The 18,206-nt window shown below is 47.6% G+C and overlaps 2 protein-coding genes across 7 annotated transcripts in view; one reads left to right on the forward strand and one right to left on the reverse strand.

Annotated features, from left to right (window-relative positions):
* The window catches only part of FGD3 (FYVE, RhoGEF and PH domain containing 3), a 43,788-nt gene that overhangs the window by 2,249 nt on the left and 23,333 nt on the right, over positions 1–18,206 (forward strand). For 2 of the 6 annotated variants that reach the window (XM_081262732.1, XM_081262727.1), the window contains exons 2-7: positions 3,346–3,487; positions 5,733–5,867; positions 6,282–6,878; positions 13,950–14,039; positions 14,737–14,873; positions 16,401–16,557. In XM_081262732.1, the coding sequence (XP_081118858.1) occupies positions 6,441–6,878; positions 13,950–14,039; positions 14,737–14,873; positions 16,401–16,557 (822 nt within the window). In that variant the 5' untranslated portion in view covers positions 3,346–3,487; positions 5,733–5,867; positions 6,282–6,440. Of the gene's footprint in view, positions 1–3,345; positions 3,488–5,732; positions 5,868–6,188; positions 6,879–13,949; positions 14,040–14,736; positions 14,874–16,400; positions 16,558–18,206 lie in introns of all 6 variants that reach the window. The other 4 variants (XM_081262729.1, XM_081262728.1, XM_081262731.1 and 1 more) reach the window with 4 other exon arrangements.
* On the reverse strand, positions 10,946–12,002 carry LOC308632027 (10 kDa heat shock protein, mitochondrial-like; the record flags this gene model as incomplete). The annotated part of the gene is made up of 2 exons (XM_081263684.1): positions 10,946–11,262; positions 11,998–12,002. The coding sequence occupies 2 exons, from the start codon at positions 12,000–12,002 to the stop codon at positions 10,962–10,964; spliced, it is 306 nt and encodes a 101-aa protein (XP_081119810.1). The 3' UTR covers positions 10,946–10,961.

The following is an 18,206-nucleotide window of genomic DNA, read 5'->3' on the forward strand; positions in this document are numbered from 1 at the left end:
TGGCCTAACTGTGCCCTGCTCTTCCTTGGGTTCCCTGACTCAGGTGCTAGGACAGTATCCTCCATAACCATCAACCCACTGTTGGTGTGGCTTCCAGGCCCCCACAAATGGATCCTCCTTGCATCCTACAATCTTTAAAAAAAATCAGAATGGAACTCATCTTACCAACTGGGTTGCCTCGTTGCTGGCTGTCAAGAGCTGTCCTGACCCCACCAGTCTCTGCCCCTTCCTCTCCCTCTTTGCCCCCCTCCAACACCTCAACTGCAGCCCCACATCCCCTGGCTTGCTCAGTCTTCCTGCCTTCCCTGCTGTCTGCAATGCTCTTCCCCCTGCCTGTCCAGTGAGGGACAACTGGACTCTCAGATCTGTGAAGTGGGATGACCTGATCACTTACATCCTGTGAAGTTGGGGGGTCTAGTCAATTAGACCCCATATTTTGTCTGATGATGGATTTTAAATCTATGCAGGTTCTGTTGTGGAGGGGGGTTTTCCACATTTAGTTCTTACAAGTCATACCTGGGACTTGGAGCCGGGAATTGGCCATCTGGACCTCCCTGTCTCAGCTGTGGCCTGACGGGTCACTGTGTGTTTAGATAAGATGATGTGATGGCCTGACCTAGCCAGGACTGCTCTGAGGTGGAATGAGGCCTTTCGTGATCTCAACTTGGATTTTGTTATTTTAAAATGTGGACTCAGTCAAAACATATTTTTGTTTAAGGGAAAGAATATTTTAGAGGGGATATAAAAACTCCTTGCTCTGCCAGTTCAAATTAATGCATTTATTTATTCCCCCAAAATATGGAGTCCTGTGTACCAGGCCTAGGGCTGCATGAAGGAGATAAGGCTCTTCCTACCTCACTTACATCCCGAGAGGGAGGAGGATGACGAGGGGCAAGAGTGGGGGAAAGAGATGCTCTGAGGGAGAGCAGGACAGGTGAGGGTGGAGGGCTGTCTTCTCTAGGGAGGGCCTGTCGGGAGCAGAGAGCTGGATAAAACAGGGAGTGAGGGGTGCTGGTCCTTGAAGTGGTACGATGCATGGGATAGGGGTGGAAGGAGAGGTCAAAGGGGACACATATGTTGAGAATTTTGGTTTAGCTTCGAGGCTGCCAAGAAGTTCTTGTTTTTTTTGTCTTGTTTCATTTACTTTTTTTTTTTTTTTTGATAACAAGAATTAAATCCAGGGATCCTTTACCACTGAGCTACATCCCCAGCCCTTTTTATTTTTTTTATTTTGAGACAGGGTCTCATAAGTTGCTTAGGGCCTCTCTAAGTTGCTGAGGCTGGTTTTGAACTTAAGATCCTCATGCCTCAGCCTCCTGAGTTGCTGGGATTATTCATTTACTTTTTTTAAATGGTAAATATCAAGCATTATCACAAGTAGAATGATGTCAGGATCCCAGAGTGTTCATTGGGAGAAGCTGCCTGAATGTATGGAAAGAATGAAATTCAGAATCTCTCCTCCCTCACGAGGGGGGACCAAGGATCTTGGGGGCTTTAGGGTAAATTGTTTGCTCCAATATTTATTATGAAAATTTTCAAATATATAGCCAAATACATTCCCTCAAATAATTTTGTAGGGAATAGCTGTGTGCCCATCCTGAGATTCTACTTTCTTTATCATACATCTAGCTACTCATATAGGGAAGGAATCTTATTCTATTTTAAAGGCTGAATCTTAATTTTTCTCATTTTTTAATGTATGATAATGAACAGTAATATTTCATTCATGGTTGTAATGTTGGTATTTATGTTCCTTCTCAATGAAAGAAATCAAAATAGAGACTAAATATAGGAAATAAATATAAAGTGTAAATAAATAAAGTAGAAAATTTAAAGAGAAAATAAAAATAGAAACCAAACAAAAAGTACTGAGTAAACATATAAGTAAAAATGGTACTGCTTTTGGTTTCCTGGACACAGCAACCCTGTGTGACAGGTGGCCCTGTCAGTGGTATGCTAGAACTTTTTGCTACACTTCCGTGTGTTGACCCCCATGCATTCCTGGGCTTACTATCTCTGAGTTTCTGCTCTTCCAACCTCAGACAAAAATCATTATCTCTGGACCAGTTGCATGATTTTTACCAAGTTCTGCTGCAGTTGACTAGAACTTTCAGCCTCTGCTTATGACAGAGGCCTGGATGGAGATGCTTTAGGAGACTAAAGCTGGGAGACACTGAGTTTGAACCTGGTTGTCTGGACAGCAAAGGGTAGAAACAGGGTCATGCTAGATGCAAAGTCTTGGGGCCAATAATCGTTATGTTGCCTTCAAGACGAAACAATGTATTGAGGTTGGCCATGCCACATTCAGCGTGGGGGGATGAGGGGCTGCCATGTCCCCAGGGAGAGCCCAGAAGATGGGCCTGGGGTCAGAGCAGGGGAAAGTCCAGGCAGGACCATCTATGAGGCTGGGGTTGCCTGGAGCCTCTGGTGAGCTTGACTGACCCTCCTGAATGGGCAGGGCTCTCTATTCCTCCCCTTCCTTCTCCCTCTGGATTTGTCACCCAATGAGGTGTCCTTGGTCCCTGGAAAATGAACTCCCCCAAAAATCAGAGAGCACAGCACACAGCCCAGTGTGGGGCCAGCTCCAGTGGTGTCCCCTATGGCTATAGGAGCCAATGGGTACCTGCAGAGCTCCTCCCTTCCCACATAAGCTCAGATTAGTAGAATAATACTACTAATAATTATACTACTACTACTAATAATAATAATAATTTGTCCTTGTGTGTCTGGCTTATTTCAGTCAGAATAATGACCTCAAGACTCATCCGTGTTGTCGCATATGTCCAGCCTCCTTCCTTAAGTCTGAATACCATACCATTGTCTGGATAGTCTGCATTTTGCTTATCCATTTGTGTTAGTCAGCTTTTCATTGCTGTAACAAATTCCTGAGATAAATCAACTTACAAGGGGGAAAGGTTTTTTTTTGGGCTCATGGTTTCCAAGGTTTCAGTCCATGGTCACTTGGCCTTATTGCTTTGGGTCAATGGTGGCACAGTACCTTAGTGGAGGAGGCCTATTCATTTCAAGGCAGCCAGAAATTAAAAAGAGAGACTAGAAAAGGCTGGGATCCCCATATCCCCTTCCAGGACAGACTCCCAGTGAGCTAACTCCTACCCTGCCTCCAGAAGCTTCTACCACCTCCCAGTAGCACCACAGGCTGGTGACCAAGCCTTTAGCACATGGACACTTCAGAGAGATTTAAAATCCAAGCTAGAGCAGACTCACCCAGTTTTAAACAGTACAAGTCACTTTTAGAGGTGGTAGTGTGACCTGGATTTGTGGGTATCTGACCGAGGCATCTGAACAGAGGCACATACACCTTTGTCTCCTTTTCTCTCCACCCAGCTTGCCCTGGTACCTCTTTCCTGTTCTGACCCCCACCCCAATTCCAAGGCATGAGGCACTCCGCTGTGTTCTCAGCAGTGAGGACAGAGAACCTTAGTTTCATCAGTGATTACTCAAGCACTTCCCAGGCTGAGACCCCGAGGTGAGTATTCAGTGCTTCTGGGCACCTCCAGGCCATGAGGTGGTGTTGATTTGGTTGGCCCTCAATCATCTTACCTGTGTGGTCAGGGCACCCTGTGCCTTGCTCACTGCTGATATGGTCTTGCTGGGGTTTAAATGTAAAGCCACCAAACCAAGTCAGGAAAAGCTGAGCAGGATCACAGTGACTTGCAGTGACCACTCTGTCACCATCATTCAAATACAGACATAATCCATGTCTTTATGTTCCTGTCTGCTATCTCCAACATCTGTGTCTGTTATGGTCAGTTTCGATTGATGGAGTTTTGTTTTGTTTGTTTTTTTCCCTTATTAGGGATCGTATAGTCTCTTTGTGTGTCTAGTAATTATTGATTGGATTCTAGACATTGTGACTTCTTTTGCTGGGAGCTGGGTTTTGTTTTGTTTTTAAATTATTTGAGTATTTTTGAGCTCTCTTCAGGGATGCAGCTAAGTTGTTAACAGTTTGGCCTTCCTGTTAAGATTTGTTAGGTGAGATCAGAACAATGGGTACTGTAGGGTTAACCCCACTCTTAGAGGGCATGTCCCTCCTGAGTTCTGGCCCTAATGCCCTGGAAGAAGAACATCTGAGTGTGAGTGTATGTGAGTCTGTGTGTCAACCTTGGACTTTCAAGACTGGCTGGTAGGAAGAGGGATTGCTTTGCCCTGTGTGAGCTTCAGGGAATGCTCCCTCTGATCTTTTCAGGCCATTCTTTCTCTAGCCTCTCTTGTTTCCTCACATCTACATGCTGAACAGTCCTTGAGGGACCCCCTTCACATCTCCAGGTTCTTTCTCTGTGTGGCTCTCTCCTCTCCGGGGCTCTGTTCTGTAAGCCCCAGTCACCTTGGTCTCCCAGACTCCCAGCTCTGTCTTCTCAACTTGGAGAATTCCCGTCCCCACTCCTCGGCCCAGCACGGTCTGCAGACAGTGAGTGGGAGCAACAGGGAGGCTTGTCCCATTTGATCCCTCCTCTCAGGGGTCACGGGGCTTTGCTGACTGGCTTACAGAGTCTTGTTCATGTCCTGCTGTTTCAGGTGAGAATAAATCTGGTTTATTCCACCTTGATCAGAAGCATAATTCCTCTGAGCTGGGGTTGAACCAGACTCTGCCCTGCCAGACAGCTGCCTCTTGGACACGAGGGCTGAGCACAGCCCACATTCCTTCCGTGTACTTTTATCTCAGTGTCATGTCTGACTTCTGGAAACTTGAGTTTATCTCCCATGCTATGAGAAGAATGCAGCAAAACACGTATTTTCTGTTGGGAAATCTTAATATTTCTGTCCATTAAGCTAGCTAAGAATGTGGCAGTAGCCAATGATAACTGTCCACCTGAAGTCACTTGAAGAAAGGTCCACTCAGAGGTAGTCTTACCCACAGGAAAGTAAATTTTCAGGAGCTTGTGTGGGTGGGGAGGAGCTTTGCAGGTACCCATTGGCTCCTAAAGTCACAGGGGATGCCCGCAGGAGCTGGTCCCGCAGTGGGCTGTGTGCTGTGCTCTCTGGGAGGTGAGGCCACCAGGTGCCAGCTCAGGGAAGACAGCCTGTACCCGGAGGAGCCAGTTTCTGCACTGATCACCATTTATTGTGCTTAGCAGTGAGGGAGGAAGCACATAAAGAAGCTTCTGGAAGAAGAATATCTGAGTGTGAGTGTATGTGAGTCTGTGTGTCAATGTGGGCATGTGAGAGAGGTAACGTGTGTGTGCGTTACTGTGTGAATGTGTTTGTGATCAAGGTAGCTACTGTGTGCGTGTCAATGGGAGGATAGGAGCTACTTTGTGAGTGTGAGAGAGAGTGTGTGTGTGTGTGTGTGTGTGTGTGTGTGAGTACAGGGGAATGGCTATATACCTGTGTCCCGGAGGGTGTCCAGGTGAGGTAGGGGTGTGGGCTGGGGAGAGGCCAGGTGGTGCCCTTCGCTCTCCTCATTCTGGGCACTTCCTGCATATTTAAGGTGATCTGTCCTTCCTGGTTGCAGGGCACTGCCCACGCATGGGGTGTGGCCGCTGGTGCCACCCTGCCCTTCTCTGCAATGCGTGTGGCCATAGAGGTCAAGGATGGGCTTTGCCATGTCCTGCGTCCATCTCGAAGACACTTGTGCCCTGCCTGGGGGTCTGCTGCTCTGGGAGGGGCCTGAGCTGCCCTTCTCCACCCCCTGCTTGTAGAACTGGGTCTTGGGGCTGCTCCGCGTGCCAGCTGGAGGAGACTGTTTCCATTCTCCTCTGCTGCTTTTCCAGTAGGTCCCAAATGGCTCCAGTTCAAACCTGCTAGGCAGGAGATTTCCATCAAATCGTCCAGCCTCTGCCGGCCAACCCCAGAACCAGCAGGAAGCAGACACTCACCTGTCAAACCTCAGTGGCATTAGCTAAGAGGTAAGTGACCGTCACCTGAGGCAAAGGCCTGAGCCTATATCCTGGGGCAAGACCCACCTTCCCACCTGTCACCTGGCCCTCCCCCGGGAGGCAGTGGGAGGTCAGGGCTGGGCAGGTTGCTCCTCACTGTGCAGCAGGTGATGGTAATGGCCAGGGGGAGGAGGTGAAGGCGCTGGGGACCCCAGCCTCATCTTCTGGGAGTATCATCAGCTCCCAAAATACTATGGACACAAAAGTGCGTTATGAATGGAAGCTGCTGTGCTCGTGCTCTGGCCGCGGTTGTTTTGAACTTACTGAGCATTGGATGGCCTCATCCCACAGGAACGCCACAGCTACACTGGAGAATGACTTTGTTTTTTCATGTAGAAGAACATGATTTTAAAATCACATGTTTTCCATGTGCCGTTCTGACAGCCTATCCAGACAGGACCCCGCGGAAGTCCACCAGGGTGTCGACATTGCGGATGCAGCCCTACCTGACTTTGTCTTGGGGCTGCTTTCAGGGGCTCCCCTGAGCTGGGTTCATTTCTCCCTGGCAGCTTCCCGCAGAGCCCACTGAGTTCTGCTTCAAGGATGGAATCAGGTGAGGGATCCTCGATGTCCCCAGAAGCTGTCACCAATGCCGGGCCTGGCAGCTCCTCCCTGGGGAAGCTTCGAGAGCTTCCTATTGGAATTGGCACCCACCCAGGGGATCCTGACAGTCTGGCTGCAGCAGGAGACGGCACTCCAGACACCTGCCCCTTGGGGGAGCCCAGAAGCCTCATGAAGATCCCCAACCGGGACAGTGGGATTGACAGCCCGTCCTCCAGCATAACCTGTGGGAGCTTCCCCTGTGAGGAGGGCCCTGAGGTCCCCCCAGGTCCTACGATGCTGGGGCTGCACTCTGAGACTGGTGTGCACAGCCAGGCGTTGCAGGACAGCCCCCAGGAGGAGGCTGACAGTGACGTGGGTGAGGAGCCTGACCCTGAGAAGAGCCCTGCAAGAGCTGAGGAGGACACCGGCCTGGCCCAGGTAGGCCTCTCTCCCTCCATCTCAGGTACAGTCTGTTGGGGCCCTCCTTGGGGAGGGTTTGAGATCTGTGGTCGATGACATCTGGGCCTTGTTTTCAAATAAGAAGCACACATGCAAGGGGAGGGTTCTGGGTGGGGTCAGCTGGGAAAAGCCAGGCCAGCCCCACCTGTAACCTTGGGCAGCGACCTTAACCTTGAGCCTCAACTTCCATGCTGCATGGTGGGGCATCCCCCACCCTAGGAAGGGGTGATGGTCAATCTTACTGGTGGTGCCACCCACAGATGCGAGCCTCAAGGAAAGCAGGAGGAGCACCACCCATTTTCTAAAAGGGGAAACTGAGGCACAGGGAGCATGGTGTTTCCCCAGGGTCACCCACAGGGCATGGCTGAGGCTGAGTGCCCTGTGCTCCTAGAGATGAAGGCAAGCTGCCAAATGACCAGGTCCAGGAGGCATTTGGCCGGGTGGGGCCTGCTGGCTCTGGTAGCAGTTTTGCTGCTAACTGTGTGGGCTTGGCAGGTGAAAGGCAGCTAGCTATGCCTAGGCCACTGTGAGCCAGCTCTGCAGAGGGAAGGCCGGGACCTGTGTTCACACGGTTGTTACTATTCAGGTGGGGATGTGGCTCAGTGGTTGAGTGCCCCTGAGTTCAATCCCCAGACCAGGAGATAGCTGCCAGTGAAAACATAGTTTGGTGACCATAGTTCCCAGCAGAAAGGGGCACAGCATGCCACAGGGGCCACATGGGCAGCCCGAGGGCCAGTTAGAGACAGAGCGCGAGGAAGAACTGTGGGCAGCAGCCTTGTCGTGGTGAGCAGGTGCTGGATTCCTAGAACTTCAGCAGGCTTTGGGGCAGAAGGCTCTCCCTGGTTCTCTGGTATCTGGCCCTGGGGTGATGAGCACCGGTGGGTAGTAGCCCAGAGTGAGATCCTCCCAAAGGAGGTGATGGTGTGGACTGGAGTTGGTTGGTTTGCATTTGTAAGGTGTGGTAGAAGGTGAGTTCTTTACCATCTCTAGGAATTGACCAGTGTAGGAGTGGGGACAGGGGTCAGTCCCTGCAGGATCAGAAAGACTTAGAATACAGAAAAGAAGGGGTGCAGCTAATACAGGTCATACCACCTAAGACTCTCAAAGTTTGCTCCAGCCCAGCCTGGGCCAATTGACTCAGCCTCCTGGGGGCTGGGAAAACTGCAGACCCCCAAGCCTGCCCACTGGGTCTGGGGAAGGCCCAGGTCTCAGTATTCATAATAGAAAGACTCCAGGTGGCTTGGGAGGCTGAGGCAGGAGGATCACAAGTTGGAGGCTAGCCTCAGCAACTTAGTGAGGCCCTAAGTAACTTAGTGAGAATCTGTCTCAACATAAGAATAAATAATAAAAAGGACTAGGGGTGTGGCTCAGTGGTTATTCATCCCTAGTTTCAATCCCCAGTACCAAAAAAGGAAAGTCTCCAGTGCTTCCATTACCCATAAGAATAACTGTTCTCTGGGCATGGTGGCACATACCTGTACTTCCAGTGGCTTAGGAGGCCGAGGCAAGAGGATCAGGAGTTCAAAGCCAGCCTCAGCAACAGCGAGGCACTAAGCAACTCAGTGAGACCCTGTCTCTAAATAAAATATAATATAGGACTGGGGGTGTGGCTCAGTGGTTGAGTGCCCCTGAGTTTAATCCCCAGTACTAAAAAAATAAAAAAATTAAAAAAAAAGAATAAGCATTCACCATGCACCAGGTCCTTGGGGGCTAGTATTGGTCCAGGAGCCCAGGACCCTGGGCCTTGTCCCTTGTTTTAGTCAACCTTCATCACTACAAATACCTGAGAAAATCAACTTACAAAGAGAAAAGCTTTATTTTGACTGCTCACAATTTTAGAGGCTTCAGTCCATGATTGGTTGTCCTTTTGGTGGCCCATCTTGGCAAGATCACACCGTGAAGCAAAGCCAGGCAACTCATGGCCGGGGAGTGAGAGAGACCAAGAGGACGGGACTGGGGTCCCCCAATCCCCTTGCAGGCCATTTCCCACTGAGCTACAGGCTTCCCATTCCCCAAAGTTTCTACCTCCTCCCAGTAGCACCAGGCCAGGGACCAAATCTTTAACACACCAGCCTTTGAGGGACATTCCAGCTCCCAACCGCAACACTGCCCCACTCAACTTGGGTCCAGTTAGGAGACCTGGTGTGGGACAGGGGGTGACACATCAAGCTAGTGCACCAGGCTCTGCACTATGAGGAGTTAGCTAGAACCTGAGAGTCATAAGAGAAAGGCATTAGGAAAAGTTTAGGGACACACGCAGCAGCACTCTTCTTGGCCCCGAGGTTGCTCAGATCTCAGTGGACCTGTGAGGTCGCCTGGTCAGGTGTGAAGCTGCCATTCCCACAGGGACTGGAGGAGGGCTGGGGACCACTAGGGGATCAGGATGGCTGGGCTGGCACTCCTGGATTCATGGAGGTTGAGCCAGTTCTCAGACAGGAATTTCTCCGGGGCAGAATCTCCACCCATTAACTAAAAGTGGATGTTCTTCTAGGGTTAGCAAAATACTTGAGGCTCAATTAGACTTAAGCATTTAACACTTTGAGTTTCGGTGCTCCCTAAGTGTAGGGTGAGGTGTTGAGAATGATAATTTTTTAAACATTTTGTAGAATTCACCAGTAATGCCACCTGGCCTTGGACTTTACTTTTTTTGGGAAATTTTTGATTTAATGTCCTTACTCATTATTGATCTCAGATTTTCTATTTCTTCATGATTCAGTCTTTGTAGGTTATGTGTTTCTAAACATTTATTTCTTCTAGATGGTCTAATTTGGGAGTGTATGATTGTTATGGTATTCTCAGGATCTTTTTACTACCATGGTATCAATTATAGGGTTCCCTCTTTCACTTCTGATCTTAGTTATCTCTCTATATAAAGTTAATCTAGTTCAAGTTTTCTTAATTTTGCTAACCTTTAAAAAAAAACAACTTGGTTTTGTCTATTTTTTTCTATTGTTTTTCCATTCTGTTTCATTTATCACTGTTCTGATCTATACTATTTCCTTCCTTTAGCTAGCTTTGAGTTTAGCTTGCTATTCTTTTTTTAGCTTGCTATTCTTTTCTTGAAGTGTAAAGTTAGGTGGCTGCTTCAGGATCTTTTTAAAAAAATATTTATATTTTTAGGTGTCGTTGGACACAATGCCTTTATTTTATTTATTTGATTTTATGTGGTGCTGAGGATCGAACCCAGGGCCTCGCACGTACTAGGTGAGCGCTCTACCACTGAGCCACAACCCCAGCCCTGCTTCAGGATCTTTCTTGAACATTCGTGCCTATTTACAGCTAAAATAGTTCCCTCTCAATGGTCCGTTCATAGGTATGTTGGCATTTCATTTAATTTCAATGCATTTTTAAAATTTATCTATGACTTCTTCTTTTAACTATTGGTTGTTTAAAAGTGTTAGTTAATTTGTATATTTCTGTGGATTTTCACTATGCTATTGTTTTCTAGTTCTACATTATTATATTCATCCATGTATTTGCCTGTATTAGAGAACCTTGTATCATTGTGTGCTGTTTATCATCCTTTCATTTCAACTTGAAGGAATCCTTTCATCACTTTTTGTAGAGCAGGTCGAGTGCTAAAGAACTCCCTTAGCTTTTTTTTTTTTTTTTTTTTTTTTTTTTTTTACCTGGGAAAGTCTTAATTTCTTTTCTATTTTTTAAAGGCAGTTTTGCCTGATGCTATATTCTTTTCTTTTTTCTGCTACTGGGAATTGAACCCAGGAGCACTTAACCACTGAGCCACATCCCCAGCCCTTTTTTGTATTATGATTTTTTTTTTTTAAGAGGCAAGGTCTCACTCAGTTGCTTAGTGCCTCAATAAGTGGCTGAGGCTGGCTTTGATCTCGAAATCCTCCTGCTCCAGCCTCTAAAGCCACTGGGTCACAGGTGTGCGCCACCATGCCCTGCTCTGATGCTATATTCTTTTTTTTTTTTAAATTATTATTAGATTATCATTAGTTTATTATAAAAGAGACACGGAAATTATTTATATGATGAAAGATTTCAGAACTTCAGTGGACTGGGCAGCTTCATAGGATGCCATTTCAACAGTGATTTGTTTCAGTCTCCATGCTTTCCAAGAATGTCACCATCTCTAAATAAGAAGTAATCCTTGTCATCTAGCACTACTATGGTGCCTCTGTACTCTGGGAGAAGAACTTTATCTCCAACTTTCCCACTAGCTGGCTGAATCTCTCTACCCTTTCCTTTAGAGTCTGATCCCACAGCTACTACTGTTACTTGTAATACTTTTCCTTGAGATTTTTCTGGAAGCATAATGCCTCCTTTGGTTACAGTTTCGGCTGCACCCCTTTCGACCAATACTCTGTCAAAAAGTGGAAGAAACTTTCTTGTGCCGCTGCTGCAGAGACCCTGATGCTATATTCTTAATTGACAGGTTTTTGTACTTTCAGCACTTTTTTTTTTCTTTTTTTTTTTTTTTTTGGTATTGAAGATTGAACCCAGGGGTGCTTAACCACTGAGCCACACCTCCAACTCTTTTTATTTTTATTTTTTTTATTTTGAGACAGGATCTCACTAAGTTGCTTAGGCCTTGCTAAGTTGCTGAGGCTGGCTTTGGACTTTTGATTCTTCTGCCTCCACCTCCCAAGTCGCTGGGATTGCAGGTGTGCACCAACATGTTTAGCTCTTTCAATGTTTTTTTTTTTAATATTTATTTAGTTGTAGATGAACATAGAGTATCTTTATTTATTTTTATGTGGTGCTGAGGATCAAACCCAGTGCCTCACACATTTGAGGCAAGCACTTTACTACTGAGCTACAGCCCCAGCCCTCTTTCAATGTTTTGAATTTATCATCCCACTCCCTTCTGGCCTGCGAATTTTCCTGGGGAATCCTCTGATAATCTCATGAAAGCCCCTATATATGAAATAATTGCTTTTTTTCCTTGCTGTCTTTGATTTTGAATGTTTTGATTATAATATGTTTCTTTTAAAATTTTTTTGGGGGGTGCTGTTGTAGATGGACACAATACCTTCATTTGATATTTATTTTTATGGGTGCTGAGCATTAAACCCATTGCCTCACACGTGCCAGGCAAGCGCTCTACCACTGAGCTACAACCCCAGCCCCTTACAACATGGTTCCATGAGGTTCTCTCTTGATTTATTTTAGTTGAAGTTCTTTGAGCTTCTTGAATTTGTTTATTTTTTTTTCCAAACTTGGGGACTTTCAGCCATTATTTCTTCAAAATATTCTCTGCTCTTTTCTCTTTCTTATCCTTTGTAGTTCCCACATGGATATGTTGGTCCATCTGATGGACATTAAGTCCTTTCTTTTTTCTTCTACAGATTTTAATCCCTTTGTTATATTTTCATTTTGCTCATGCATCACTTCCTGGTTTTATTTAGTTACTTCTGTGTCCTTTTAGTTCATTTAGAACTTTTATAAAAATATATATTGATTTGTTTTTCTCAAGAAGCTCATAAATTTGTGGTTTTTAAGGGTTGGTTTGAGGCTTTTATTTTATTCCTCTGATTAGGCCATATTTCCCTGTTTCTTTGTATGCTTGTAATTTGGAGGGGTGTGTGTGTGTGTGTGTGTGTGTGTGTGCTGAAATCTGGGCATTTAAGAAAACAATTACCTCTCCCAATCTTTATGAAGGGGAAGTCCTTCACTAATCAGTCCAGTTAGAGGTCCTAGAATCTCTCAAACCTTCTCCAATCTCTTGTTGCCTTGGCATCTGCCTGCAGAACTGAGGCTCTCACAAACTGTCAGGCTTAGTTTTCAGTGACTTTCAAAGTCTTGTGCTGATCTCATTAGTTCTGCACTCAGATAAGTCAGATAGAGTCCAGTCCCTGGGGCAGCCGTCAGTCACATCAGAACCATGGGCATGTGTTTAATTCTTTGATTCTTGTCCTGCAGGAGGCCCTCTGGTATGGGAGGTCGCCTCCCAGTTGTTCCCTGCTGTGCCACGTAGGGAGAGGAGCACTAAAGGTCACTGCTGTGGACTGAATGTGCCCCCCCAAATCTACATGTTAAAACTTAATCACTACAGTGATAGAACCAAGAAGTGGGGCCTTCGGGAAGTGAATAAATGATGAGGACAGAGCTTTTGTGGATAGAATCAAGGCTCTTACAAAAGGGAGGGAGGAAAGCAGGGGCTGTAGCTCAGTGCAGAGCACTGGCCGAGCACACCTGAGCCCCTGGGTTCAATTTTCAGCACTGTAAAAATTAAGAAGTAATAAAATAAAAGGAAGTTTGTGGGTCCATTCTCTTCTGCTCTTCTAATATTTGAGGACACAGCATTCACCCCCCTTTTGACCTTTCATCCCTCTGTCACGTGGGGGCAAGCCTTCAAAGTCATCATTTTGGAAACAGAGACTATGACCTCATCGACACCGAACCTCATGATTGATCTTGATCTTGGACTTCTAGCCTGCGTAACTGCGAGAAATAGATTTCTGTTTTTTATAAGTTCCCATTCTCAGATATTTTGCTGTTGCAGTACAAATAGATGAAGACAGGCATGCCAAATGCCACCAATTTTCCTACACTTTCCCCTGGAATCCCTTCTTGATTTTACAATTGTGAGTGCTGTGGCTTTTCAACTGGCCTTTGTATTTCTCCTAGAGGTTTGGTAGTCTGTATATTATTGTCAAGTCTGTGTTTCTGCGGAGGAAGGAGGGTCTGCAACTTCTCAGACTGCCATCTGATATTGCTCTGCAATTACTTTTTAATTTTTTTTTTTAACTTTACAGTGCTGGGGATTGAACCTAGGGCCTCACACATGCTGGGTAGACACTATACCACGGAGCTACATCCCCAACGCGGCAATATAGATTTTTCTGTGGTCACTACAGCTTTTTTTGTAGTCAAAGCTCCAGGAATGGAGAGTCATCTCTGGAGTACAGTTGTTTGGAGGAGACTGGTTTGGGGAGGATTGTGCTTTTCCTGAAGCCCTCCGTGGAAATAGCATCTATGAGAACTGACGCCGCATCCCAGTCCTAGTGGCCTCCTTTGGTCCTCTTGTCCCCTGGTCATCCTGGCACACTGCAGGTAACCCAGCTGCTTTCCTTCCCCTTGCAGTGTTCTGACCCGCAGAAGCTGTTCCACATCGCCCAGGAGCTCCTGCACACTGAAGAGACCTACGTGAGGCGGCTGCACCTGCTGGACCAGGTAGCCCACAACTGAAGGGCCTGGCTTTGTCCACTTGCAGAATTCCTATGGGCAGTTTCAGAGACAAACTCTTTATCCTTACATTAATTGAACATTGCATTTGGAGTAAAAAATGCTAAAACTTTGAAAAATTTAAGTCCGGTTTAGAAACCTACGTTTTTCTTTCCATGCCGTGTGGCTGTGGGTAAAGGTTCTGCCCAACCACCTTTGGGACTCTTCTTGGTGGTTGCATGATCTGAGTATGTAAATGGCTGCTGGGCATTTTTCTGCGTAAATAAGTTGGGGTGGGAGTGCCACACATCAGAGTCCACGAGGTGACAGGGGGCCCCTGAGCACAGGAAATAAAGTGCCCGTGGAAACCAAGACTTGACAGGGTGCATTGCTTCTGCTTGAATCTCAGAAGCCAGAGAAGGAAATCTTGACTTTTCATTTCTTGTGAGAAGGGGAACAGGAAGATGTCTTGCTCCTTCCCCAGGGACTGCCCCTGCCTTGCTCACAATTCTCAGCTCTAAATAAGCTTGTGTCAAGACCACGAGTATTTTGGAACCAGTTTAATGACAACAACTCTGGCATTCATTAAGAAAAACAGGGTGGGGACACTGCCCAGGGCCCCCCCCCCCCCGTGACAGATGCCTCTCCCGGTAACTGCCCACCATGGTCTGTGCTCCCTGGTGGACATGGGCTTCTTCATGCCCAGGTTTTCTGCACCGAGCTGACCAAAGCGGGGATCCCTTCAGAAGTCACTACTGGCATCTTCTCTAACATCTCCTCCATCTACCGCTTCCATGGTCAGTTCCTGCTGCCCGAGCTGCAGCGGCGGATCACGGAGGAGTGGTGAGTACCAGCCATGGCCCCCTGGCTCCTTGTGCAAGAACCAGGCAGCACCTGGGGGGGGCCTGTCTCGCGGTGGCCTGGGTGCCTCCCTTCTTGGCCTGGTCCTAATCCCAGCCCCACACTTCCTTGCTGGTGACCTTGATGGGCCACATAAGGTCTCCAAGCCTTAAATTTTGAGGAAACTGATGATACAAAAATGAGGGGATTTTAATAGTCACAGGGATCCATGGAATTTAAATGAGACTCGATATCCAGAAACACAAGATGGTGAACAAATAGTGCTAGTTGGTTTTATTTTCCTTTCTAGCATGCACTGCACCTTGGCTTTTAAAAGGAATGAGATTTCCTTCCCATCAACAGTAGATTATAGATCTTCCTCCTCTGTTGATCCTGCCCCTCTGTTGCTTCTGCCCATTCTTAGCAAAGGCTTGGTTACAAGACACGATTAGTGACACATCACAGACGAGGCCCCTCAACCCATCATTTCTCCTTGTTATGTGCACCCCCACCCCAAATTCGGGGAAACCTAAAGCTTGGCTTAGGGCCCCTGCTGTCCACCTCCTTCACAAGCCTGGCTTCCTCTTGGTGTCCCCAGAGACCAGGACCAGGGGACTTGGCTGGGGATTCTTTCACCTGTAGCCTAGGGGGGGTGCTGAGTCACTTTGTGAATATTCAGGACAGAGTCCAGCTGCGGAGCAGGTTACACTGTGTCCCCCTGGTGGTCAGGATTGGGTGGGGCCTTGCTGACAAAGTCCTTATGTGTTAGAGACAGATTCTCCTTTCATGCCACAGAGATTCAACCGTAAGGGCCTAACAGGAACCTCCTCCGCTCCCTTTCTGGTGCAAGGGACCCACCACTTCCCCACCCTCCCCTCCCCGAGTTGCTGGGCCTTTCAATCAAACCCACATGTATCCTTTCAAAGGAGCACCACAGCTAGGCCTTTGTGCCTAAGGCGTCTTTCTTTCTTTGTAAGTATTTACTTGGAATAAATCCCCAACAGAGAGCTCCAAAATCAAAGACTATTAATATACTTTTTTCCTTCTCATGGCTTATTCTCAAAGCTCCATCCAGAAGAGAAGGAAGTTCGTATGATCGTGCAGTGTGAAGGGCTGCTCCCTGGTGACTGTCAGCCTTGGACAGAACCATCGTTTCTAACCTTTGCTCACTTAAAAGGTGTAAAGTTGGTCCTCTTATAAACTGTGACCTGCCACTCAAGGGGTTCCACTACAGCTCGTGCGCCTGTGTTTGGGCTCTGACTCTCAGCCTGAGCTGTCAAGGTGCTTCATAGACATCTTCTCCTCAAATGTCCAGTGACATGTTATATTCCCCTCCAAAACATAGGGGAGGAAACAGGCTCAGAGCAGGTGACCAATGTGCCCACTATCACACAACACAGGGACTCAGGTTGTTGCCCTTGCCTGCCCCGTCTCCCCCTGTGCAGTTCATGGGTGAAATTCATGTCCTTTAACCTGGGGAGGCCCCTCCCACCCAGGCTGCTTCTCTGATGACCCTACTCCTCTACCAAGGGACACAAACCCCCGGCTTGGGGACATCCTGCAGAAGCTAGCCCCGTTCCTGAAGATGTATGGCGAGTATGTCAAGAACTTTGACCGGGCGGTAGGGCTGGTGAGCACGTGGACCCAGCGCTCGCTGCCATTTAAGGACGTTATCCACAGCATCCAGGTAGGTGGCCGCAGGGTGTGGGCACAGACATCCTCAAGGCTCGTGCTTCTGGGTGCATTTGGAGCAGAGAGAAAATCAGTAAAATTATGGGATGGGTCCTGATGCTCTACAGACGCTTCGCTCTGACTCCCAGGGACAAATCGTCATTCCCATTTCACAGATGGATAAATCGTGGCTTAGCAGCACAGATTATTATTTGATAGAACCTGGATTCAGAGGTCTGTCTCTGACTCCAAGTGTCCCTCGATGTGTAGGGCAGGCGTTTAGCAGGTGTCCTATTATCCCTGTCTTTGTCAGCAACAGCCTATTTTTAACACCCTTGTCTCCTGCAGTGTTGGTCTTTTTCTTACTGATTCACAAGGTGTTTGTACGTTAAGAACATCAACTTTTATCTGTCACCTTGACATGATTTATTTTTTGCCCATGAATCTTTGATTTATTAGCTTTACAGTGAGGATGGCCATATAGAATTTTTGGTTTTTAAGTACCTACATTCACCACAGGTACAAAAGGTAGCTTTTTAAAAAGATAGACCGATATAGTGTCCAGATGGATTGTGATGTGTGGGAAGAACCCAGGTTCATTTTTTGAGTGAATGCTTGTCTCAACACCAATAGTGACCCTGAGTGTGCATGCGCACACACACACACACACACGCACACCACACGCCTCACTGTAGCTTGGAGGGTTCCTGGGCCCTGAATGCTTACCACTGGGTATTTGGAGTGGCCCCTAATACCTTTTCCCTAGGCCATCTGTCATGAGGTCACCATGGTCTCCTAGCGCCCCTGACTCAGTAGCAGAGTCAGGCCCAAGAAAAGACCACCGTGTCCTCTCCCTGAGCCCCTCTTTTCCCCCTTTGACCTCTCTCCTTATACTTCTTAGCTGGCTCCTCCCTGGCTCTCACCCTGGCTGTCCCCACAGAACAGCCTCAACCAGCTGCATTTGCTGACCCAGCATCTCCCCCAGGACACTCTCACCACTGCCCAGCTCACATTGTCCACAGAAACAGCGACAGCCCGGCCTCCAGGGTAGACAGGGCCCATCCTGAGCGGGGTTTCTCAGAGGGTGGAGCATTCAGCTGGTGGAGGTGCTATGGTTTTTATGTCCTCAGAGGAGACCAAGACAAAAGTCCACTTTCCAGGACACATGTGGCAACATACTTTCGTTCCCAGGAAGCATGTTCCCCTTAAGGTCAATGTGCCATCAATTATTCAGAGGGACCATGGCTGGGGTCCCCTCCGCTCCTCCCTGGCCCAACCTGCCCATGGCCTGCGTGTCCTTCCTTGTCCTCATGCTTAAGTTGGCCGTTTTCCTTTCTTCTATTTCCCCTCCTCTGCCTCCTTCTCTTCTTCCTACATTGTCAGCATCATCTTAACGCCATAATTGAGGAAGCTGACCTCCGTCTAAATTTGCATTGGCCCATCGATATCTGACTTTGTTATTTGGAGAATAAACAGAAAAAAAAATCGGGGTTCATTTGATTTGTTCCCCAGGTTGCCGTCAGCCATGTCTCCCCTCTGGGTCTCAGAATGCAGGAGGAGGGGAGGGATACTCTGGGAGCGTGCTTTCTTCCTGGGAGATGTGACACTACTCATGCAGCCACGCACCATGACATGTGTGCGCCACGGAGCTCAATAAGCAGCTTC

Source organism: Spermophilus citellus (assembly GCF_964194105.1).
Source record: "Spermophilus citellus genome assembly, chromosome: 12".
NCBI classification, from domain to species: domain Eukaryota; kingdom Metazoa; phylum Chordata; class Mammalia; order Rodentia; family Sciuridae; genus Spermophilus; species Spermophilus citellus.